The 20,027-nt window shown below is 35.3% G+C and overlaps 1 protein-coding gene and 1 long non-coding RNA gene across 5 annotated transcripts in view; one reads left to right on the forward strand and one right to left on the reverse strand.

Moving 5' to 3' along the window:
• Positions 1–3,002: 3,002 nt before the first annotated feature.
• Positions 3,003–20,027, reverse strand: part of vipr1b (vasoactive intestinal peptide receptor 1b) — a 104,889-nt gene continuing 87,864 nt past the window's right edge. Inside the window, exons 10-16 of one of the 4 annotated variants that reach the window (XM_073940350.1) lie at positions 16,732–16,823; positions 13,213–13,342; positions 10,611–10,652; positions 7,518–8,070; positions 4,213–4,285; positions 3,989–4,124; positions 3,003–3,840 (exon numbers count right to left, since the gene is read on the reverse strand). In XM_073940350.1, the coding sequence (XP_073796451.1) occupies positions 7,876–8,070; positions 10,611–10,652; positions 13,213–13,342; positions 16,732–16,823 (459 nt within the window). In that variant the 3' untranslated portion in view covers positions 3,003–3,840; positions 3,989–4,124; positions 4,213–4,285; positions 7,518–7,875. 4 annotated transcript variants of the gene reach the window in all.
• LOC141380675 (uncharacterized) lies at positions 12,410–17,226 on the forward strand. Its single transcript, XR_012399314.1, has 3 exons — positions 12,410–12,625; positions 12,766–14,675; positions 14,897–17,226. It is a non-coding gene; the product is annotated as an uncharacterized lncRNA (long non-coding RNA).

The raw sequence follows: 20,027 nt of genomic DNA on the forward strand, positions 1-20,027 counted from the left end.
GTTAAGTGACACTATTTACATTTTAAAAGTCTGATTCATTTACAGCACAGGTGTCAAATCCAGTTTCTGGAGGGCCGCAGCTCTGCACAGTTTTGTTCCAACCCTAATTAAACAGAACTGATCCAACTGATTGAGTAGGTTAGTGCCCTCCTAGAGTTGCGGCCCTCCAAGAATTGGATTTGACACCTGTGATTTACAGTATTCAATTGAATCTTTTAATTTCAGTTGACTTTTTTGTATCTCAGTAACAAAACAAAAAAGCAAAAGGTTATTTTAAATTCTAAACGATGATCACTGTCAAAGGACTACACCTCAACCACCTCTCCATCATTCCCCTTCTCATTTCAGATAGGATGGCGGGCCATGTAGGGTGCCATGGGTCTTACTTTGGGCATCTCTGGTCAAGAGTAAAAAAATTTATATTTAGTGATCAATTGGCATGATTTTATTTGTACATTTATTACGATTTGCTCATTATCCAATGACAGTTGGACAGCTACAATGCACGCCTTTTTTACAAAAAAAAATAAAAATACATTAAGTATTAGCCAATTTTGTGACAATATGTGAAAAAAGTAATGTTCCGTCATGCGATTGAGCTTAAAAAAACACCACCTATTTTATAAGTATTATCCCATCCACAAATCCAACTCCAAATCAGAAAAAGTTGGAACAGTGTGGAAAACACAAATAAAAAAAGAAAGTAATGATTTCTGAATTTACTTTGATTTGCAGACAATACAACAAACATTATTTAATGTGTTGGAAGTTGAACTAAAGGTGAAACAGTAAAGTAGTTACCACTTTATAATGTCACCATTTCTTTTCACAACATTAAAAGATATTTAGGGACTAAAGACAAAAGTGCAAATTACCTTTGCCAAGGGTTATGACACAACCCAGTTTCAGTCTTTATGATCCTTTCCTTCTTTGGTCCGGAGCAGACAGAGTGCATTTCTCCCAAGAAATACCTGAAATTTAGATTCATCTAATCACACTACAAATTTCCAATGTGTGATAGTTTGTTCCAGATGCCTCCGAGCCCAGAGAAGTGCTTCTGGTGTGTCCGGACACTGTTAACATAGGGCTTTCTTTTGGCACATTTGTGGATGTAACTACATATTGTGGTACTTGACATAGGTTTGCCAAAGAATCCCTAGCCCATGTGATGATATCGCTTATAGATGAATCGCTTACAGATTCTGAGGGATCAGAGATAAAAGTTGTTCATCTTAGGTTTGCATACTTGTCTATTACACACTGAAATTCCTTCTTATTTCTAGAATCTTTTAGTGATGTTATTCACTGTTGAAGGTGAAATATCCAAATGTCTTTCATATGTCACACATATCTTTTTTTGAGGAACATTGTTTTTAAACACTTCAATAATTTTCTCTCATGTTTGTTGGCAAACGGGCGATCCTCTGCCCAACTTTGCTCCTAAAGGACTAAACCTTTCTTGGATGCTGCTTTTCTACCAAATCATAATTACAATCAACTGTTGACTTCACCTGTTTTAAATCACATCTTTATTTAACCAGTTTACCTAATTACTAGCCCTAAACTTCTCCTGTCCCAACTTATTTAGAAATGTGTTGCAGGTCTGAATGACAGGAAAGGATGTATATTTACAAAGGAAATTAAGTTGACCAGATAAAACATGAAATATTTTGTGTTCATATAGTCTGCAATGAAATACAAGTCAAAGTAAATTGAAAAATCGCCACTTTTTATTTTTATTTTTATTTTATTTTGTGTTTTCCATACTGACCCAACTTTTTCTGCATTGGGGTTGTAGTTATTTGCTATTATTTCTCTTTTTTTAATTAACTTAACTTTTAATTTAAATAACTATAACTACAGTTTCGCAAAGTATAACCAATAGATTGCACACAATAGAAGAAAATAGCTGTTTTTTAATCATTTTCCCCAACGACTTACTTTTATTTGAGATATAACTGACTATGTGAATAGAGATCTTATAAAACACTTCTTGTATCTGACAGTTAAAGAGCAATATATCATTTTGAGTCAATTATCCACTTACTGACAAAAGATTTGGGAACTGATTTTCTCCCTTTTAAAATAAGCTAAGCCCATTTATTTTGTTAAATCTTCTGATTGGTTTTACCGCTGTTTTTCTAGATCTCCAGTTTTGAGTTCTTTGGGTCTTTGTAGTTTAAAGTGTATGTCATAACCTTGTGTTTGTTGACTCCTTTTTTTTTTCAGATTAGAACTGTCCTTTAAAGCTCAAAGGCAGGGTTAAATAGCTGAACAGAAAAACAGATAACAGGAAAAGTTCCCTCTCCTGCAGGACCAACATGCACCAGCACAATAGATAACTGAAATTATCTAGACAATTAAACAAAAGCCTCTAAAAGAAGAAAAATGTGTTTTGGTATAAGCATTTGCTTCCATGCCCTTTATTTAATTCAATGTTTACCAGAAGGCAAAAGCAGAACAGTTCTTCAGAGTATGTCTGGGATTTGACAGACACAAAGGCTCGGAGGGGAAGCTGGGTATTTGAGGAGAGTGAAATTTACACAGCAAATAAATGATTTATCTTTATCTCCCGAGGGTAGGGGAAGACTGTGACACAAGGCATATTCTTAGCTTTCTTAAAAATCCAGATACAAAATATAAGCCAATGGATAACCTCAAATAGATCTGGTAATTGATATATTTAAGTGTGTCATTCCAACATCTTCCACTGAAACAAACACGAGTTAGCAAAAAGGTTTACCTGAAATCTTAATGTCTTCCATTGGTCAGATGCACGGAGTCCATCACGGAGATGCATTGGTTGACAAAATGACTGAAATGTGCAAACATTTTTTAAAGCTGAAATCAACCTACAAATGGCTTACTTTTAATTCATTTTAGGGTAAATGTTTAATTAACCACCATGTATTCAATGTTTTCCCATCCTTCACAACAAGACTAATGTATCCTATCAAAATAAATGTCAAAATAAAAGTCAAAATGACATTTTAACACTGAAATCGCGACGTAAATAGAAGTTTATTTAAAATGATTGATCGTGAACATTAAAACAGCAATGGAAAAATGGTCCCAAATGTTACAAAAATACATATACCATGTATCAAGCTGGTTGAAACGTGAATACAAAAATATTCAGCATGTGTACACAGGACTGTAAAGAATTTGGGTCATGCTTCTTCTGTGAATTTATTACTCGTACCGTGTGTTGTCGGTTTAGCATGCGGTATGAACAAATAGTACTCACTTTCACAGCACAGATACACAGATACAATAAACAACATCCAGTTCATCCGCTGATCAATTTTGCTTCACGTAAAATTCATGTGCAACAGCGTATCTATACATCATTCCAAAACTAGACACAACCTGTACAGCGCAAATGATTAAAATTAGGCACCATTTCACACTGGCAGCTAACACAAAGTGATCTTTTTATATAAATCGAAAATGACAACTCCAAACAGTTTTATATAAGATAAGAATATACATTCTTCGTTGTGACATATGAGAGGTATTCTGGCTAATCACACATTTAAACTAAAAAGCACAAGCCCTCGGATGATGTTTTGAGGCTTATTTTTCTTTTCTTTTCATCAAATGTTATCATAACCTTTGCGAGACATCCCAGCTGTAGCATAAAAATGAGTTCACTGTACATTCCCTTTATATATTCTATCCGATGTGACTGAATTATTATTTAATACTCCGCTGGAAACAAAAACACAAGAGACCACCATCTAGTCTGAACTACCTTGATGTGGCGCTGACCCAGTTTGAGCCGCTTTCCGGGATTTCACAGGCCTCGATCTGGCTGCGAGTCCATCTCGATGAGCACAACTGTAAGACAAGTGCATTGGTGTGACAGGCGGCCAGCCTTTTTTCCCTTTCCCTTTAGCTTGTATATAAACACTAAAATACCCTAAGCACTGAAAGGAACCAAAGGACGTAAAAAAAAGCAACCGTTAGCAGTAGCGCCAAGACTTACAATGCTTATAAGTACCACTTCCATTGTTAGCATGAATTGGTCGATGGGTGTCGACCGTGACGGATTTATCAAGCTCCAACAGTGGCGTCCTTGATGGGAACATTGTCGACATTGATGTCACTATGGATAGTTTGTTCTTTGCACAAAAGGATTTGACGTTAGACCACAAAAGTGTCATGTCACGGTGATACATGGCACAATGACAGTAAAACAAGCATGCTCACTAAATGTTGACACTGCTGGGATGACTGATCTGGAATGATAGTGCAGAGAAGGGCATTCGGCTTCCAAACGTGCCTAAACACACACACACACACACACACACACACACACACACACACACACACACACACACACACACACACACACACACACACACACACACACACACATACACACACGCATGTTGGTTTTGGTGTTTTTCGAGGACATAGGCATAATGCATTTTATACTGTAAACATGCACTGTAAAAAATATTGGGTTTCACAAAATGGATTTGTGTTGGGGTCACATTAAGGAATTGAGTTAACTTATACACTCTAATAAATGCTTGGCTATTTAAACCCAAACTGGGTAAAATATGGGCTAAACTTTGGATTAAATTTGCTATTGGGTTCAAATCGCTGGCAGCTAGCTCTCTGCAACTCTCACATGGTCACCCACTGAAGCTAAGCAAGGCTGCGCCCGTTCAGTCCCTGGATGGAAGACCACATGGGAAAGCTAGGTTGCTGCCAGAGGTGGTGTTAGTGAGGCCAGCAGGGGGCGCCCAACCTGCAGTCTGTTTGGGTCCTAATGCTCCAGTATAGTGATAGGACTCTATACTGCCCAGTGAGTGCTGTCTTTTGGATGAGACAATAAACCGAGGTCCCGACTCTCTGTGGTCGTTAAAAATCCCAGGATGTCCTTCGAAAAGAGTAACCAATTCTGCTAATAGGCCTCTGTCCATCATGGCCTCCTATCCCTCCTCATATCATAATTGTCTTCATCACTCTGTCTCCTCTCCACCAATCAGCTGGTGTGCGGTCTGGCGCAAAATGACTGCTATCGCGTCATCCAGGTGGATGCTGTGCACTGGTGGTGGATGAGGAGATTCCCCCTTTTGTGTTAAGCGTTTTGAGTGCCCAGAAAAGCACTATATAAATGTAATTTATTATTATTATTATTATTATTATTATTATTATTATTATTATTTGTATTGTATCTGGGTGCAGCCTTTATGTTACAAGCTGATATTTTAAATCTTAGCAATTCAATGTCAGACACAATGCACTCAATGGAGCTACTAACGTCACTGTGAGGGGTAGGGTTAGGGGTGGGGTTAGGTGAGTGCATTCAAAAGCATTAGATGCAGCTCAGATTGCACCGCATCAGGTCTGCATCCAGACCCCTCTCGTTGGGTTAGTCACTATTACATCCAGAATTGGGTTACTTAGGAGAGTAACTTTTTTACAAATTTAAATAGATTAAACCTAAGAAAATTAAGTTTTAATTTGAGTAGTTTGAACAAACAACAGGTCATTTTCTGAATGTATGCAAGTATACCTATTATATGGCTTTACTCCATCCCTTTCCCCTAAACCCAATCCTCCCAGGAAACCAGTGGCTAATTCTGAATGTCAAAAGACCTTGTTAAGTATGATTTTACAGCTTTTTGAACTACTAAAACACAGCGCATGTTCTCACAAACCACTTCAACATTGTAATACCTACTTTAGGTCATACCAATGTCATTATACAAATTTTTACAACCCCTGACAAAAAGTATAGAATCGCCACTCTTGGAAGGTTCCAATGTTTAATTGTGTAGAAAAACAAACAAACACATACATGTCACAAAACAATCCAACCTTCTGGCTATATGAAACACTTTTAAAAATTGAAAGAACAATGTTGTCAATTACAACAGTTTTTACAGATCAAGCAGAAAAAAATACATGGAATCACACAAATCTGAGGAAAACTATATGGAATCATTAAATAAAAACACCACTAGTATTTTTTGCACCACCTCTGACTTTTAGCTTGAGTTATCTGAGGCATGGATTTAACATTATCCTTCATCAGTCTCTAACTTTATCTTATTGCAGTTGCCTGATCACCTTTGCAGGTTTGATCCTTGTCATGGACCATTTTCTTTCATTTCCAAAACAAATTTTCAATTGGATTGAGGTCTGAACTATTTGCAGGTCATCCTATTGACATTATATGTCTTTCCTGTGGAAAAGTTTTCACAGATTTTGCCTTATGGCACGATGCATTATCAATCTGGAAAAATTATGTCATCATCACCAAACATCCTTTCAATTGATGGAATAAGAAAAGTGTCCAAAATCTCAATAGAAACTTGTGCATTTATAGAGGATGTAATGACTGTCATCTCTCCCGTACAAATACCTGACATACAACCCCGTATTCTTAATGATTGAGGAAATTTGCATGTTTTTCTCAGACAGTTGTCTATAAATTTCATTGCAACGGCACCAAACTAAATTTCTAGAATCATCACCCTGGCCAATGCAGATTCGTTATTCATCACTGAATATCACGCTCATCCAGTCATCCACAGTCCAAGACTGCCTTTCTTTAGCCCACTGAAACCTTGATCTTTTCTGTTTACATGTTAATAATGGTTTTAGTGAGGCTTTTCTGTTTGTAAATCCCATTTTTTTAAGGCGATTTCTTAGAGTCTGGTCACAGACATTGACTCCTCTTTCTGCCCATTCGTTCCTCATTTGCTTTGTTGTGCATTTTCTGTTTTGAAGGCATATTGCTTTAAGTTTTCTGTCTTGCTTTGACGTCTTCCTAGGTTTACCAGTACGCTCCACTCCTACAACCTTGCCATTTGATTTGTCCTTGGTCCAGATTATAGACACAGCTGACTGGGAACAACCAACATCTTTTGCAACATTCCGTGAAGATTTACCTTCTTTGAGAAGTTTGATAATGAGTTATGTTAATCAGCTTGGTTCAACACCTCACTAAGGTGTGCAAACACTTTTTTAACTGCAGACTAATTAAAAGTTGTATACAGTTGTTTGTTTTAAAACTGCAAAGTACATGGTGATTCTGTATAATTTCCCTCAGATTTGTGTGATTCCATTTTTTTTTCTTGCTTGATTTGGAAAGACAGTTGTAAATGACTTCTTTCATTTTCTTTTTTAAGTGTTTCTTACAGCCAAAATGTTGGATTGTTGAATGAAAATAGTTTTGTGGCATGTACTGTATGTGTTTGTTTTTTTCTACACAATTAAACATTTCCAAGTATGGCGATTTCACTTTTTGCCAGTGGTTGTCCTTGTAAACCACCAAAACCAGTACACACACACACACATACTGATCTGGAAACATCACAAAAAATATATATGAACAACATGTTTCAAAGAAACATCACATTTGGTCTCTACAGTGTATCTCCATATATTGGATATTCAACAATCCACTTTTGGTTGCCTCCTTTATTATTATAATTTTTTTTACTTACCTCATAAGCAAAAATATATAAGAGCAGTCCAAGTAGAGAATCCCTAACCTCTTTTTCCAACAGTGCATCATCAGTCATTTTTGATGACGTTGTTTCTTCTGCATCCCTGCAGAGCCGAGTCGGCACAAAATGACGGCAAGAGTCTCAAACCACAATATCTTGGTGTTCTCCAGAAAATCACTGCAGGTTTATTTACAGGTTTAATGTGTTGCAGAAGATGATTGGATGTTGAGTTTTTCTCATAAGAACCTCGCAACTCTTTAAACTGCACTATGTTCAAAAACAATTTAATTTTAGTAACTTATATATCCCAAGAGTAATGTAGTATTTCAGTCTTTCTGCACATGTGCATGGCCTCTCGGGGTCTGGCCGTAGACGGCAGTAGTAAATCACTGTTGTAGGTCAGTTAGACTGTGATGGATGTCTCGTCTTGACATGTGGATGCACGGCGAGTCTTAGGGCTGCAGCGAGTCAGCATGGAGATCTGTGTGCTGAAGTTGTTGCCATTGCTGCCCATGGATGGGTGCTGGTATTTTGTATCAGGACCCAGAAATCTTTCGAGGTGCCATCGCCTCCATTTCCTCTTGATTTCACCTTGGACCTGAGAGATGGACAAGATCCACTTAGTTGGTCATGGACAAAATGAACTCATATGTTACTGTATTACATAAGTCAAATCACATTAAAGATATAGATTACCAAAAAAATCTCTCATTGTTTCCTCACCTTTCCATGTTCAGTCTTCAGTTGAACACAAAGGAGGATATCTTGAAGAATGTTGGAAAGTCATTGACTTCCATAGTCTTTTATTCTCCTCATATAGATGCCAATGGCTGTTGGTTTCCAATATTCTTCAGAATATCATATTTTGTGTTCAACTGCAGAAATGCATTTTTGCATTTTAGAAGAGCTATTTTAATTTCCTCAATGAACCTCTTAAATATGCATTTTTGTCATCTAATGATCTAAGTAAACATCTTTGAAGATTTTTTGCTCAATAAAAAGACTCTAATGATTGAACTATTGATGCCAATAATAACTAAAGAAAATTTTTTTTAAAGAGCATACAAGACTCTGGACTCTTTATATAGATAGATATAGATGTTTTCTCTATTGTTTTAAGCTCTGTATTTTCTTTATAAAACAACATTGTTTGTTGTTTGTAGAACGTTCTGTGTGAAAAAAAATCTACATTTTGATAACTTGGTTAAATTTTTGACTCCCAATTCCAAATAGATTGAAATTGTGATGCAAACTTGTAGTCAGTATTGCAAATCACCTAACTCGAAATTGCAAGTTTATAACTTAAAGACAATTGTGAGATATACACTTGATATTCTAAACAGGCTGAGTTCTAAGTCAATAAATTGTGCAATATCTACTTCCTCTAGAGTTATTTTCGCCAGAAGCATGCATCAAAACGTATTCCTGCAGCGCATCGTCTTTCAGAGGATATAGAAATGTGTCAAATTAGTCATATATATTACTAATAAATTAAAGCCAGTCTTAGCCATTTTGATTTTCTTTTTACAAAAAATCCAAAAAAGACTTTAGTTATTTTCTAAACAAGCAATAATGAATTAAAAATATTGTGTAAACTATTTAGATAATACTAGGATTTTAGTGCACTATGAACAGAGCGTATTTGTCAATATAAAGATCGCTAAAACTGAACTTTAAAAATAAACTGAAAAGCAAATTAACTGATTAAATGTTGTGACGCTCGAAAGAAACAGGGTATAGGTGGGATAATAGAACCAGGAACTATGCTTCTAACTACAGCTCTAGAGAAGTAGTTACAAAGTTTGCGACACAGTTTGCGAATGTTTGTTATAACAATGGATTTGGGAAACACCAAATCAACAAACTGTTTATAATGATGGAACTTGCAACCTTAGTTGGCTAATGATGGTTTTCAGAAACGCTGTTTTGATTTGGGGGGCGTTTGCTCGCGATGGCTCGACAATGGAAAAGCAGTTGTTCCCTGCGCCATGGTGGATAGTGCGTAAAGCACAAAAGTGTTTTTCATTTATTTATTTATGATAAGGCAGCCTTTGCTGCTGCACTGCACTTGACTGTGCCTGACAAATTGCAGCACTACGCATACAGAAATGCATTCTCAGTGGCCACATTTGTATATACCCTAAAAACCTAGATTATTTTTAAGGTAAAGTGGGGTTGTTTCACACATAAAATAGAATACATTTGTGTAACATGTCTAATTCTTTTAAAAGAGACCTATTATGTGCCTTCTTACAAGTCTTTCTGATGTTCCTGAGTGTGTATGTGAAGTTTCATCTTAAAATACCACATAGATTGATGATTGTTGATCCAAATTGTGCCATTTCAAACAGTCGCTTTAATTTCAAATGAGATTCTGCTCTTTTCAAAAGAGGGTGGAGCTACAAAGCCTGTGCTTCAGCATAGTGACAGATTCAAACAGGATTAACCTTATTCCTGTGAAAAACTGAAAATGTGAAAAGAAGTAGAAAAAGGCAGTCTATAGAGACTACAGTGTTCATTTGTGCATCTTAAAACTCCAAATTTATAATGCCTCTTATTTGCTATCATTATCTTCAGCAAGTGAAAACTCTAATGGCGAACGGCTGCTTCCCACTTAAGGCAGTTTTGCCAATGAGGAAGAGACTGTCACAAATGGGCGGGGCTTTCCCCCTCTGATGACACGTACAAAGGGAGAATGTCATTTGAAGTGTTCCTGCAGACTGTTTTTATGATGTGTAATTATAAAAAAATAGAAGTAATTCATTTCTACCATTAAAGGCTGGCTATATTCACACATACTGTATGCCCCACAACAGTTAAAACTCCTTATAAAAGTGATTTTTGCATAATAGGTCCCCTTCAAATGACCTAGAATAGAGCTTGCATTTTATTTAATCCCTAATAGCAACAAGACCCAAGATGCTGTGGAGATTAATGTGTATATTTAAGTAATATTCCAGCGCTGCCTTTATGTCTAGAGATGCTAACAGCCAATGTGAGCCAGAAGAATCTAAGCCAATTACAGGCTTCTTGGGCTTTAGCTTTTAGCTTTAGAGAAATTAAATGACACTTGGATATAGGAAGTGGTTTTTTATTAGTTGTGATTGCATCTACACATCCTGTCCATCCAAGTCTTACCTCTCCATTTAGGAAACAGTAGAGTACAGCGACCACAAAACCCTGGTAAAAGAAGTGAAAGAAGCTTACGTCAATGTTGGTACAGAGTAAGAATTACAAGGACATTCATTCAAAGCATCACACATAGCAGTGAACGACAATAGGCTACATATCTGGATATTCATACCAGACTGTCTAGAATGTTGCTGGCCTCAAAGATATAGGTGGGTAAGTATATTTAACTAATGGGGCAGACCCGTCCTGAATTCATGCCTGTCATTCTGCTGGTCCTGCCTTGGAAACACTGTATAATTGGGGCACTTTTTTTGTCCCAAGGCAATTTTTTCTTTGAGACAGACTGTAACCGTTTTGTATTATTATTATTATGAAGGTCACACTTAAAAATGCCCTTGAAACTTTTTTACCATGACATCATTTATGTTTTATAAATATGTAAATACGTCACAGAGTGCAATTATGACTATTTGAACTAAAAGTAAAATAGTAATTTAGATTTATATGACACATTTTTACATATTTATTTACATTTTTTAACATTTATTGCATGATTAATACATTTAAATGTCTAAAAATCTAAAAATGATAAAAGCTTTATTGCTACTGTTGTGGTCTTTATTTTTTTCCTGTTTTTCTGAAAACTGTGGGCATGTAAACATGGTCAAGACGATCTGCTGCAATTCAACCCTAGCATCAGAATGCGGTAGAAAGGTGAAGTCACTTTGAACGTGGCATGGTTGTTGGTGCCAGACAGGGTGGTGGGAGTATTTCAGAAACTGCTGATCTACTTGAATTTTCATGCACAACCATCTATAGGTTTACAGAGAATAGTCCGAAAAACAGAAAACATCCAGTGAGCATCAGTTCTGTGGGCGTAAATGCCTTACTGATGCTAGAGGTCAGAGGAGAATGGCCAGACTGGTTCGAGCTGATAGAAAGGCAACAGTTACTAAAATAACCTCTCTTTACAACTCAGGTATACAGAAGTGCATCTCGGAATGCTCAAAACCTCCAACCTTGAGGCAGATGAGCTACAGCAGCAGAAGACCACACCGGGTGCCACTCCTGTCAGCTAAGAAAAGGAAACTGAGGCTACAATTTGCACAGGCTCACCAAAATTGGACAATAGAAGATTGGAAAAACATTGCCTGGTCTGACCACAGTGTACTCATCTTCTGATGGCCACTTCCAGCAGGATAACATGTCACAAAGTGTAAACCATCTCAGACTGGTTTCTTAAACATGACAAGGAGTTCACTGTACTTAAATGACCTCCACAGTCACCAGAACTCAATCCAATAGAGCATCTTTGGGATGTGTTGGAACGGGAGAGTCGCATCATAGATGTGCAGCCGACAAATCTGCAGCAACTGCGTAATGCCATCATGTCAATATAAACCAAAAAACTTAGGAATATTTCCAGTACCTTGTTGAATCTATGCCACCAAGGATTAAGGCAGTTCTGAAGGCAAAAGTGGGTACAACCCAGAACTAGTAAGGTGTACCTAATAAAATGACCCGTAAGTGTATTTAATGAGAACAATACAATGTATTTAATACAATATAATATGCCAGTAAAATGTCTTGGTAAGAGTGCAAATCATTAATAAATCATTATTTTAACTAAATCTAAAGTAATAATTTATATTATTTTTATACATTTATATTATAAAATTGTATATTTACTATATGTATTTGACAAATTGTCATATTTATTGTATAGATTATTACATTAAAATGCATTCTTAAAATAATAAACGCTTTATTGCTACAGTTGATTGATTGACATTTTTCCTTTTTTTCTACAACAGTAATTTTATTTATTTATTGAAAAAGTACAATTATAAAATTAAATGAAAGAAAAAAAATACTTTACAAGAAAATATGCCAGTAAAAAATGAAAGAAAGAAAGAGATAGATAGATAGATAGATAGATAGATAGATAGATAGATAGATAGATAGATAGATAGATAGATAGATAGATAGATAGATAGATAGATAGATAGATAGATAGATAGGTAGATAGACAGATAGATAGATAGATAGATAGATAGATAGATAGATAGATAGATAGATAGATAGATAGATAGATAGATAGATAGATAGATAGATAGATAGATAGATAGATAGATAGATAGATAGATAGATAGATAGATAGATAGATAGATAGATAGATAGATAGATAGATAGATAGATAGATAGAGTTTTAAAAATATATTTTTTCAAGCACAATATCTAAAACATAAATTAAAATATGTCGGAATCAGCCATGCCATTAAATAAAACTGAATGAACTAGTAAGTGTGTGAAGTGTTTTGAAGAGACTTTGTTTTCCAAACATCCACAGGGCAAAAGTCGCCCACAGTTGAAGAAACACCCAATTATGCAATTACAAAGAAACAGTGGCCAATAGCCAAAGTGTGTAAGCCAGAGATTCTCTTTGAGCACCCGTGAGCCGTTCTACCAGACATCATTAAACTATTCTGCTTCCTGAACAACAGTGCTACGATTAGCCTGAGAGCACGTCCTGTCACTTGTACTATTGATATTTAGGCTCGACTTTTGTTTTTGCAGCTAGCTGGAGCGATTAATTCCTCTTCCATACCTGAAATGAACCGAGAATGAGGTCAAACACAAGCCGTAGCTCGGTTTTGATGTTCTCCGGAATGAAGGCGAATATGATAAAGTTTATTCCAAAGAGTGGAATCAACAGAAGTGTTGATTTTGCCAGCCTCCTGTGGAAAAGAAGAAAAAACAACATAAGAAAAATAGCGTTATGGGATATTTTTCTGTCATTCATAAGCTGCACACAGCGCTGGCTTGAGAATGATATTATTACCAGGTTATATTGAAAAGCGTGGCACTGGAATAACAACATTAGTGATGCTGGGTAGAAAATTGCAGGTGTTTAAGAATTGAGTCTTGTTTTCGTGCGAAGCGCTGACAGAGAGCTACTTAAGGACAAAGGACATTAAATCATGGGAACGGGGCGGAGAGACCAGTGACATTTTAGATGATGAGATTGCAGTACGGCGGCTTCACGCTCGCTGCTGGAGAGACTGGCTAAAATATCCCATACTTTATGCCTGTGTTAAAATTACATAAGCTGAAATGTTTCTCATGTACCTTCTGTTCTCACTCTGCTGAAAAGACCAGAATAGCTGCTCTACAGCAGCAGATGTTTTTGAATAGAGGCTGGTGTCCCTATCAGACTTCAGAACTATGATGTCCGATGAGACTCCTGTGGTCAACTAGATTTTGTTTTCTGTCGGTTTTTAGGCTGGTTTGGAGACGAGACTAGCAATGACCAGTTGAGCAAGCATTTAATCAGTACACTGAAAAAAAATGATTCATTAGATTTACCACATTTTACTTAAGGTAAGCAAACCATTTATACGGGCTAGATTTAAACAAAAAGTTGAACATTATGAAATACTATATAATATTTAGTTTGTTTAAATTCAGCCCATATAAATTGTTTACAACCGCTCATCTTAAAAACTCATTTTTTGAGTGCAGTTTCCCAAATATGAACAAATTTACTGACATAATTTAAAGGGATAGTTCATCCACAACTGAAAATTATTTACAAAGTTATTATTTACTTACCCATCACTTTCAGACCCTTTGACTTTCTTTATTCTGTTGAACACTAAAGAAGATATTTTGAAGAAAGCTGAATACTTGTAACCATTGACTTCCATATTTGTTTATTTGTTATTTGGGGGGCTTGCTATCTATTTAAGGTTGTAGGTTTGCCAGAAATATAGTTATGAGGAAATGGTGAACTATTTCAAGAAACATTAGCTTTTAAATGTCAGGTGAGAAGTTTTTTTTTTTAATTGAATGCATTGTTAAGACAATAACTAAAGACTTGCTCTGACTAAATTCAGTGAATCAGTGAGTTGTTGACTGCAGACTTACATTACTCTGAACAGATCATCTGAATAATTGAGATGTTGAATTGAGAAACTCACTCTTACCAGATCATTTGTACTCAAAAACTGCTTTTTGTTATTTATGGCTCTATCATACACCCGGCACAATAAGGAGCAAGATGTGTTTGGCGTGATTTGTTGCTATTTTAAAACCAGCACAACTGTGATTTTCATGTTTTGCACCATGTTGTTTAAATAGCAAATCTATTTGCCCCACTTTGTGGACTCGTGGATGCTCTGGTCTAAAAAGGAGGTGTTTTAAGGCACATTGTTGGCACGTTGCTATTTTGAGGAACGGAAATAGACCACGTTATTAAAAACAGGTCTAAAGTCCAGCGCAGAGCGTGTTAGTTATGCAGTAGTTAGTTAGTTTATTCATGACAATTTGCATTTTTATTTTAATGTTATTATTAGCAGTTTTATTTATTATATGCATATTTATATTTGTTTTAATAAAAACTAGTTTAGATTTATCCATCTGTCGGGTTTTGAAGATGTATGCATCACCATATAGGGCATAAGAAGAGGATGAGTGTTTGGATATAACTCACATTTTGCCACATTTTGTTATTATCAAGCATTTTTTTTGTTGGGTGGTAACTAGAACTGAATTTAGAAAAAGTTTTGAAACATATCTTTTTGCCAAACTAACGAAATAAAATATGTAGACTAATGGATGCTTTTAGTGGAGTGAATTTCCATTGTTTTTTTATCAACGAAAATCAGGAGTAAAGTAAAGAGTAAAAGTAAAGTAAAAAAAAAAGTGAAGGGGCGTGAAGGGGTGAGATGAGACTCTTATATGTTAAATCCATGTTTTGCTCAAAACACACCCACAACTCATTAAGAGAAAAAAACACAACCCTGTTAGACCATGCGCCAGGGCGCAAAACTTTTTTTGTCCTTAAAATAGTAAAAGTGGATTCGGATGCCCTTATTGCTTTTGCGCCATGCGTTTTAGACTGTGCACCTAGACTGCTAAAAAGAGACCATAGAGTTTGTCTTGCTTCTTGTCCAAATATAAAAAAATTCTTAACTTAAGACAAATTTTATAGACAAGTAAAAATATTGTTTTGTTTTCAGAAATAGTCCTATGTAAGTGAGGGGTTTGTTTTTTTCCAGTACAAAATAACAAGGAACAATATTTTATCGAAATATATTGAAATAAAAAGTACTACAATATGATGCTTTAAAATGTACTGAAGTAGAACTCAATTTCTGAAGATTCATTCATTCGTTTTCCTTCGACTTAGTTCCTAATTTATCAGGGGTCACCACAGTGGAATGAACCAGCAAAATTGTGAAGATACTTAACAAATGAACTAGCATGCAATTAAGAAGCATAAATACTTTATTACCATTCACCAGTACACATGATGTGATGTATAGTGTGATGCATCATTTGTGTAAACAGACCTTTATTCATGTAGTTTTCGTCCCAAGCTTGCATTTAATATTTGCTAGATGTTTAAGCTTTGAAAATGATGGAAAAAAGTTAAAATAACTAGTAATACGGGTCATTAGTATACCCATACAGAATCTGTGCCCATAAAAATCCACAAAAAACTCTCTGCAGATTAGCCCATTCATTATTTGTGATTGTAAATATGTATTTATTCAAGTTTTAAATAAATTTCAGAAATACTACTGAATATTATGCAAATGTAAATGATTTGTGTACAATTCAATTTGTAAAGCTTTTTTTCCTGTCTTTTAGTGGATGTATTATATGAGAGAGCTTTTGTAGTTTTTTAACCAAATAAGAGGTTCTAAGTGATTTTTTTATGTGATTGAAGTAAATAATTAAAAAATTTGGTTAAAGTTTAAAAAGAAAAAAAAAAAACATTCAGCAGATTCTGTCTGTCTCTGATCATTTGCAATATTCCCAAAGTCATATGATAGCATAAATTGAAGAAAAGACTGACATTTAAGTCTCTATTCACAGATAATCTTCTCCTTTGCTGCAGATCTCAATTCTCATTCCCATTTGTCAAGACGTCTCACACAGGTTAATATCCAGCCTAACATCTCTTTTTGAGTCATAGAATGTTCATACAGTATTGCTGTGAACTGTCCCTTTAAATTTTGACCTGGTTTTCTCAGCAGTGCAAGGAGATTAAAGAGAACAAATTACAGAATTAATCTTATCTGAACTTAAAACCTGTTTGAATGGCATCCAAAATACTTACGAATATTGGTTTGATTCATTTCTCCCGATGTCAGGACAGTTGATCTTCTGCCTCAGTATCCGGATGATACAAATGAACAAAATAAAGTTCATCTGTTGTTGGTGGAAAAACAAAATAGCAATAGTTATTTAGAGCAGATTTCAGCGCAGTACAGCTTACTGATATCACTGAGAGTTTAAAAAAGCCAGCGGTACTAAAGTACAGTGTTTGTTACAATAGAAGAAAGCATGAGTTGATGTATATTAGCAAAGATACAGAACAAATCTTGCTCCTTCAGACGCTAGCGAGACAAACAACATTAACCCAAAGTAGCCAAGATGGACTGTGCTTACTTTCTGACTCGCAAAAACAAACTATAAGAGTGCGGGAAGACAAGAAGTGCTTGAGTTTTCCAGTCTAACATTAGCAAATCCCAGACACCATAAATAAATTTGCATAAACATTCGACTAGAGTGACACATTTTCCTCTCTGTTTCTCTATCCCTTGAATCCCTCAAAAGAAAAGGCAAGAAGGGCTTGTTAGAATGCTTTTCGCACCTTTCAGGCTTTATTGATATTTCATGTATAATGTAAATCCCTCTAGGGGTGGCATCGGCTGACACATACGTCAACAGGTTTGTGTGTTACTTAAATCTTAACACTCAGCACTAAGGAAAATCAATACAGTGTTTGGTGATGAAATAAACAAGAAGCAAAATCCAGCAAAATGACAAAACTCAAAGTAAAATTAATGAGAGAGTGATCGCTGGGAATGACGTCACAGTAATTATCAGACGACTGATCAAAGGTGTGTGTATATGTGTGTTTATTAATTGTGTAATCTGCAAGCTTGCATTAATTATTTCAGGGGAAATTGTATTGATTATGTGGTGCAGGGTTAACACATGGGTTTGTGAGATTTGTAGTAAAGATTATTGACTTATAAAACAAAAAGGCTTTTCTTTTAATAGAAAGTGAAAATACAAACATAGATATATTACATAATATTAAAAGGACAAATAAAAGAATAAATATAAAATAACACAATAATACATAAAAAGGAAAGCAACAAAGGAATTACAAATATAATATAAATATAAAGAAGATATACATACATACACTTGTAGCAGTGCGATATGGATGAATATTGGCACTGGTAAGAGGAGTGCATTGCCTTAGTGCCCCTCCAGCAGTGAAGTAAAGTAACTAATTACAAACTACTGTATTTGAGTTGTTTTTCCAGGAATTGTAATTTACAAGGTAGTTTTAAAAATGTGTACTTTTACTTTCCTTTGAGTACCTTTTTTAGTGCAGTATTGATACTTTTTCCTTCAACCTGCAGTATACTTTATTTCTTTCTTGTCTATGGTGATTGGCTAAAGGAAAAAAATCAGTCCTGTGATTCCTGTCCAATCAAATCGCACATAGAAAGTAAATCGCAGGATACTGAACAACATCAACACATGGGCACTTTATAAATGCAGCAAACCTTTCAGAAGCACTAAAAATGTCCAAGAAGATGTTCAAAATATTTACACACATTGACGCACAGACTTTTAAAAGACTGGATGTCACTGATGAGAAAATAGATGTCGACTGAATGATGACTGAAATCACCCAACAGCCTTAAACAATCACTAATTACAACAAATAAAAAATGAAAGGAAGGACCAAATGAATGAAGGATTCAAAGAAAAACAGATCAAATTAAGGAAGGAAAGAAAGGAAGGAAGAAAATAAGGAAGGAATGAATAAATGAACAAGTGAATAAAAAGAGGACCTCATGAGGGAGAGAACAAAAACTATGAACGAAAGAACGAATTAATGAGCGAACAAATAAAGGGAGGAATGAAGGAAGGACCAAAGGAATGAAGGAATGAACAAATGAATAAAGGAAGGACAGAACAAAGAACCAAATGGAGAAAGGGAAAAATATATAAACAGGAAGGACCACGTGAATGTAGTAAGGATTTAAGGATGAACTGAACAAACTAAGAAAGGAACAAACAAATGAACAAAGGACCTAACAAAAATATGAATTAGTGAACAAATAAAGGGAAGAACGAAGTAAGGACCAAATGAATGAAGGAAAGAACAAATGAATGAATGAAGAAAGGAAAAAAACAAACAAACAATGGAAGAAAGGTTGGAAGGAACAAACAAATATAGGAAGATCACTAAATGCACTACAGAATGTTTCTTTTACACATCCCTGCACAAACTGCTTGTAAATGCAAAACAACTTTTTACATCGTAATACTCACTACTCACTACTTTTGAGAAATTTTAAAAGGGCTACTTTTTACTCATACTTTGAGTAACATTCACAACAGATAATTTTACTCTACTTGCACTACATTTTTAGGCATGTAATGATCCTTTTACTTGAGTACAATTTTTCAGTACTTGTTCCACCACTGCCCAGCAGTGACGATAACAGACATATCACACGGCTATGCGTGTGATATTGCGTTTATACAACAGTTTGAAGGCATAATTGTGTGTATAAAAAAGAAAATCAAAAACAGAGAGTCTAAAAACCCTTTTGTAATAGGAACTACTTTCTTCCATCATTCATTCACATCTGCAGCTGACGTCAGAACAGCAGAAATCATTGCAACTTCACCAACGTTACTTTAGAGCTAGTATTTGAATGATTCTCCTGCATTATGCCTAAAGTGATGACAAAACAGGTGATTTTACTGACATTTTAAGATTATAAGGCTGAACAGCATGAAATGCCATCAGTCTACACACATTTCCCATTATTTCTCTGTTGTGATCGAGAGATTGAAATAATTAACCACGAAAAAGCCAAAGCAGCACAAACATATGCTGTGATAAAGATAATGACAAATGCTAAACACATGCAGGCATTTCTTCTTTCTTTCTTTTTATTGAACTAGTCTGCAGTAACCAAAATAGTAGACTCATTAAAAACTAAAAGTGGCCAACCAAAAAGTGGGTTATACAAAGAGTGGCCAACACAAAATACACACTTTCCTGATATCTGAGTCCCATCTCACACTCAATACTCTACAATCATATGGTATTAATTATTAATTATTAATATAATAGGCACTATCCTCATAAATAAACTTTATAGTTGCAATCTAAACAACTACATTCCTGCCTAAAAAAGCCTTAAAAGTGCATCATGTTGTCCAACAACAGCAATATTTGTCAAACGGTAGAGTATCCTCAGCTTGTTGCTGTATATGGGTGGAGTGAAACAAAAGGGTAAAGGGTGAAAAGGCTGAATAAGTACTGTTAAGTACTAATAAGAATAAGTACTGTTAAGTACTTTATATATATAT

This window comes from Danio rerio, chromosome 24, assembly GCF_049306965.1.
Source record: "Danio rerio strain Tuebingen ecotype United States chromosome 24, GRCz12tu, whole genome shotgun sequence".
NCBI classification, from domain to species: Eukaryota; Metazoa; Chordata; class Actinopteri; order Cypriniformes; family Danionidae; genus Danio; species Danio rerio.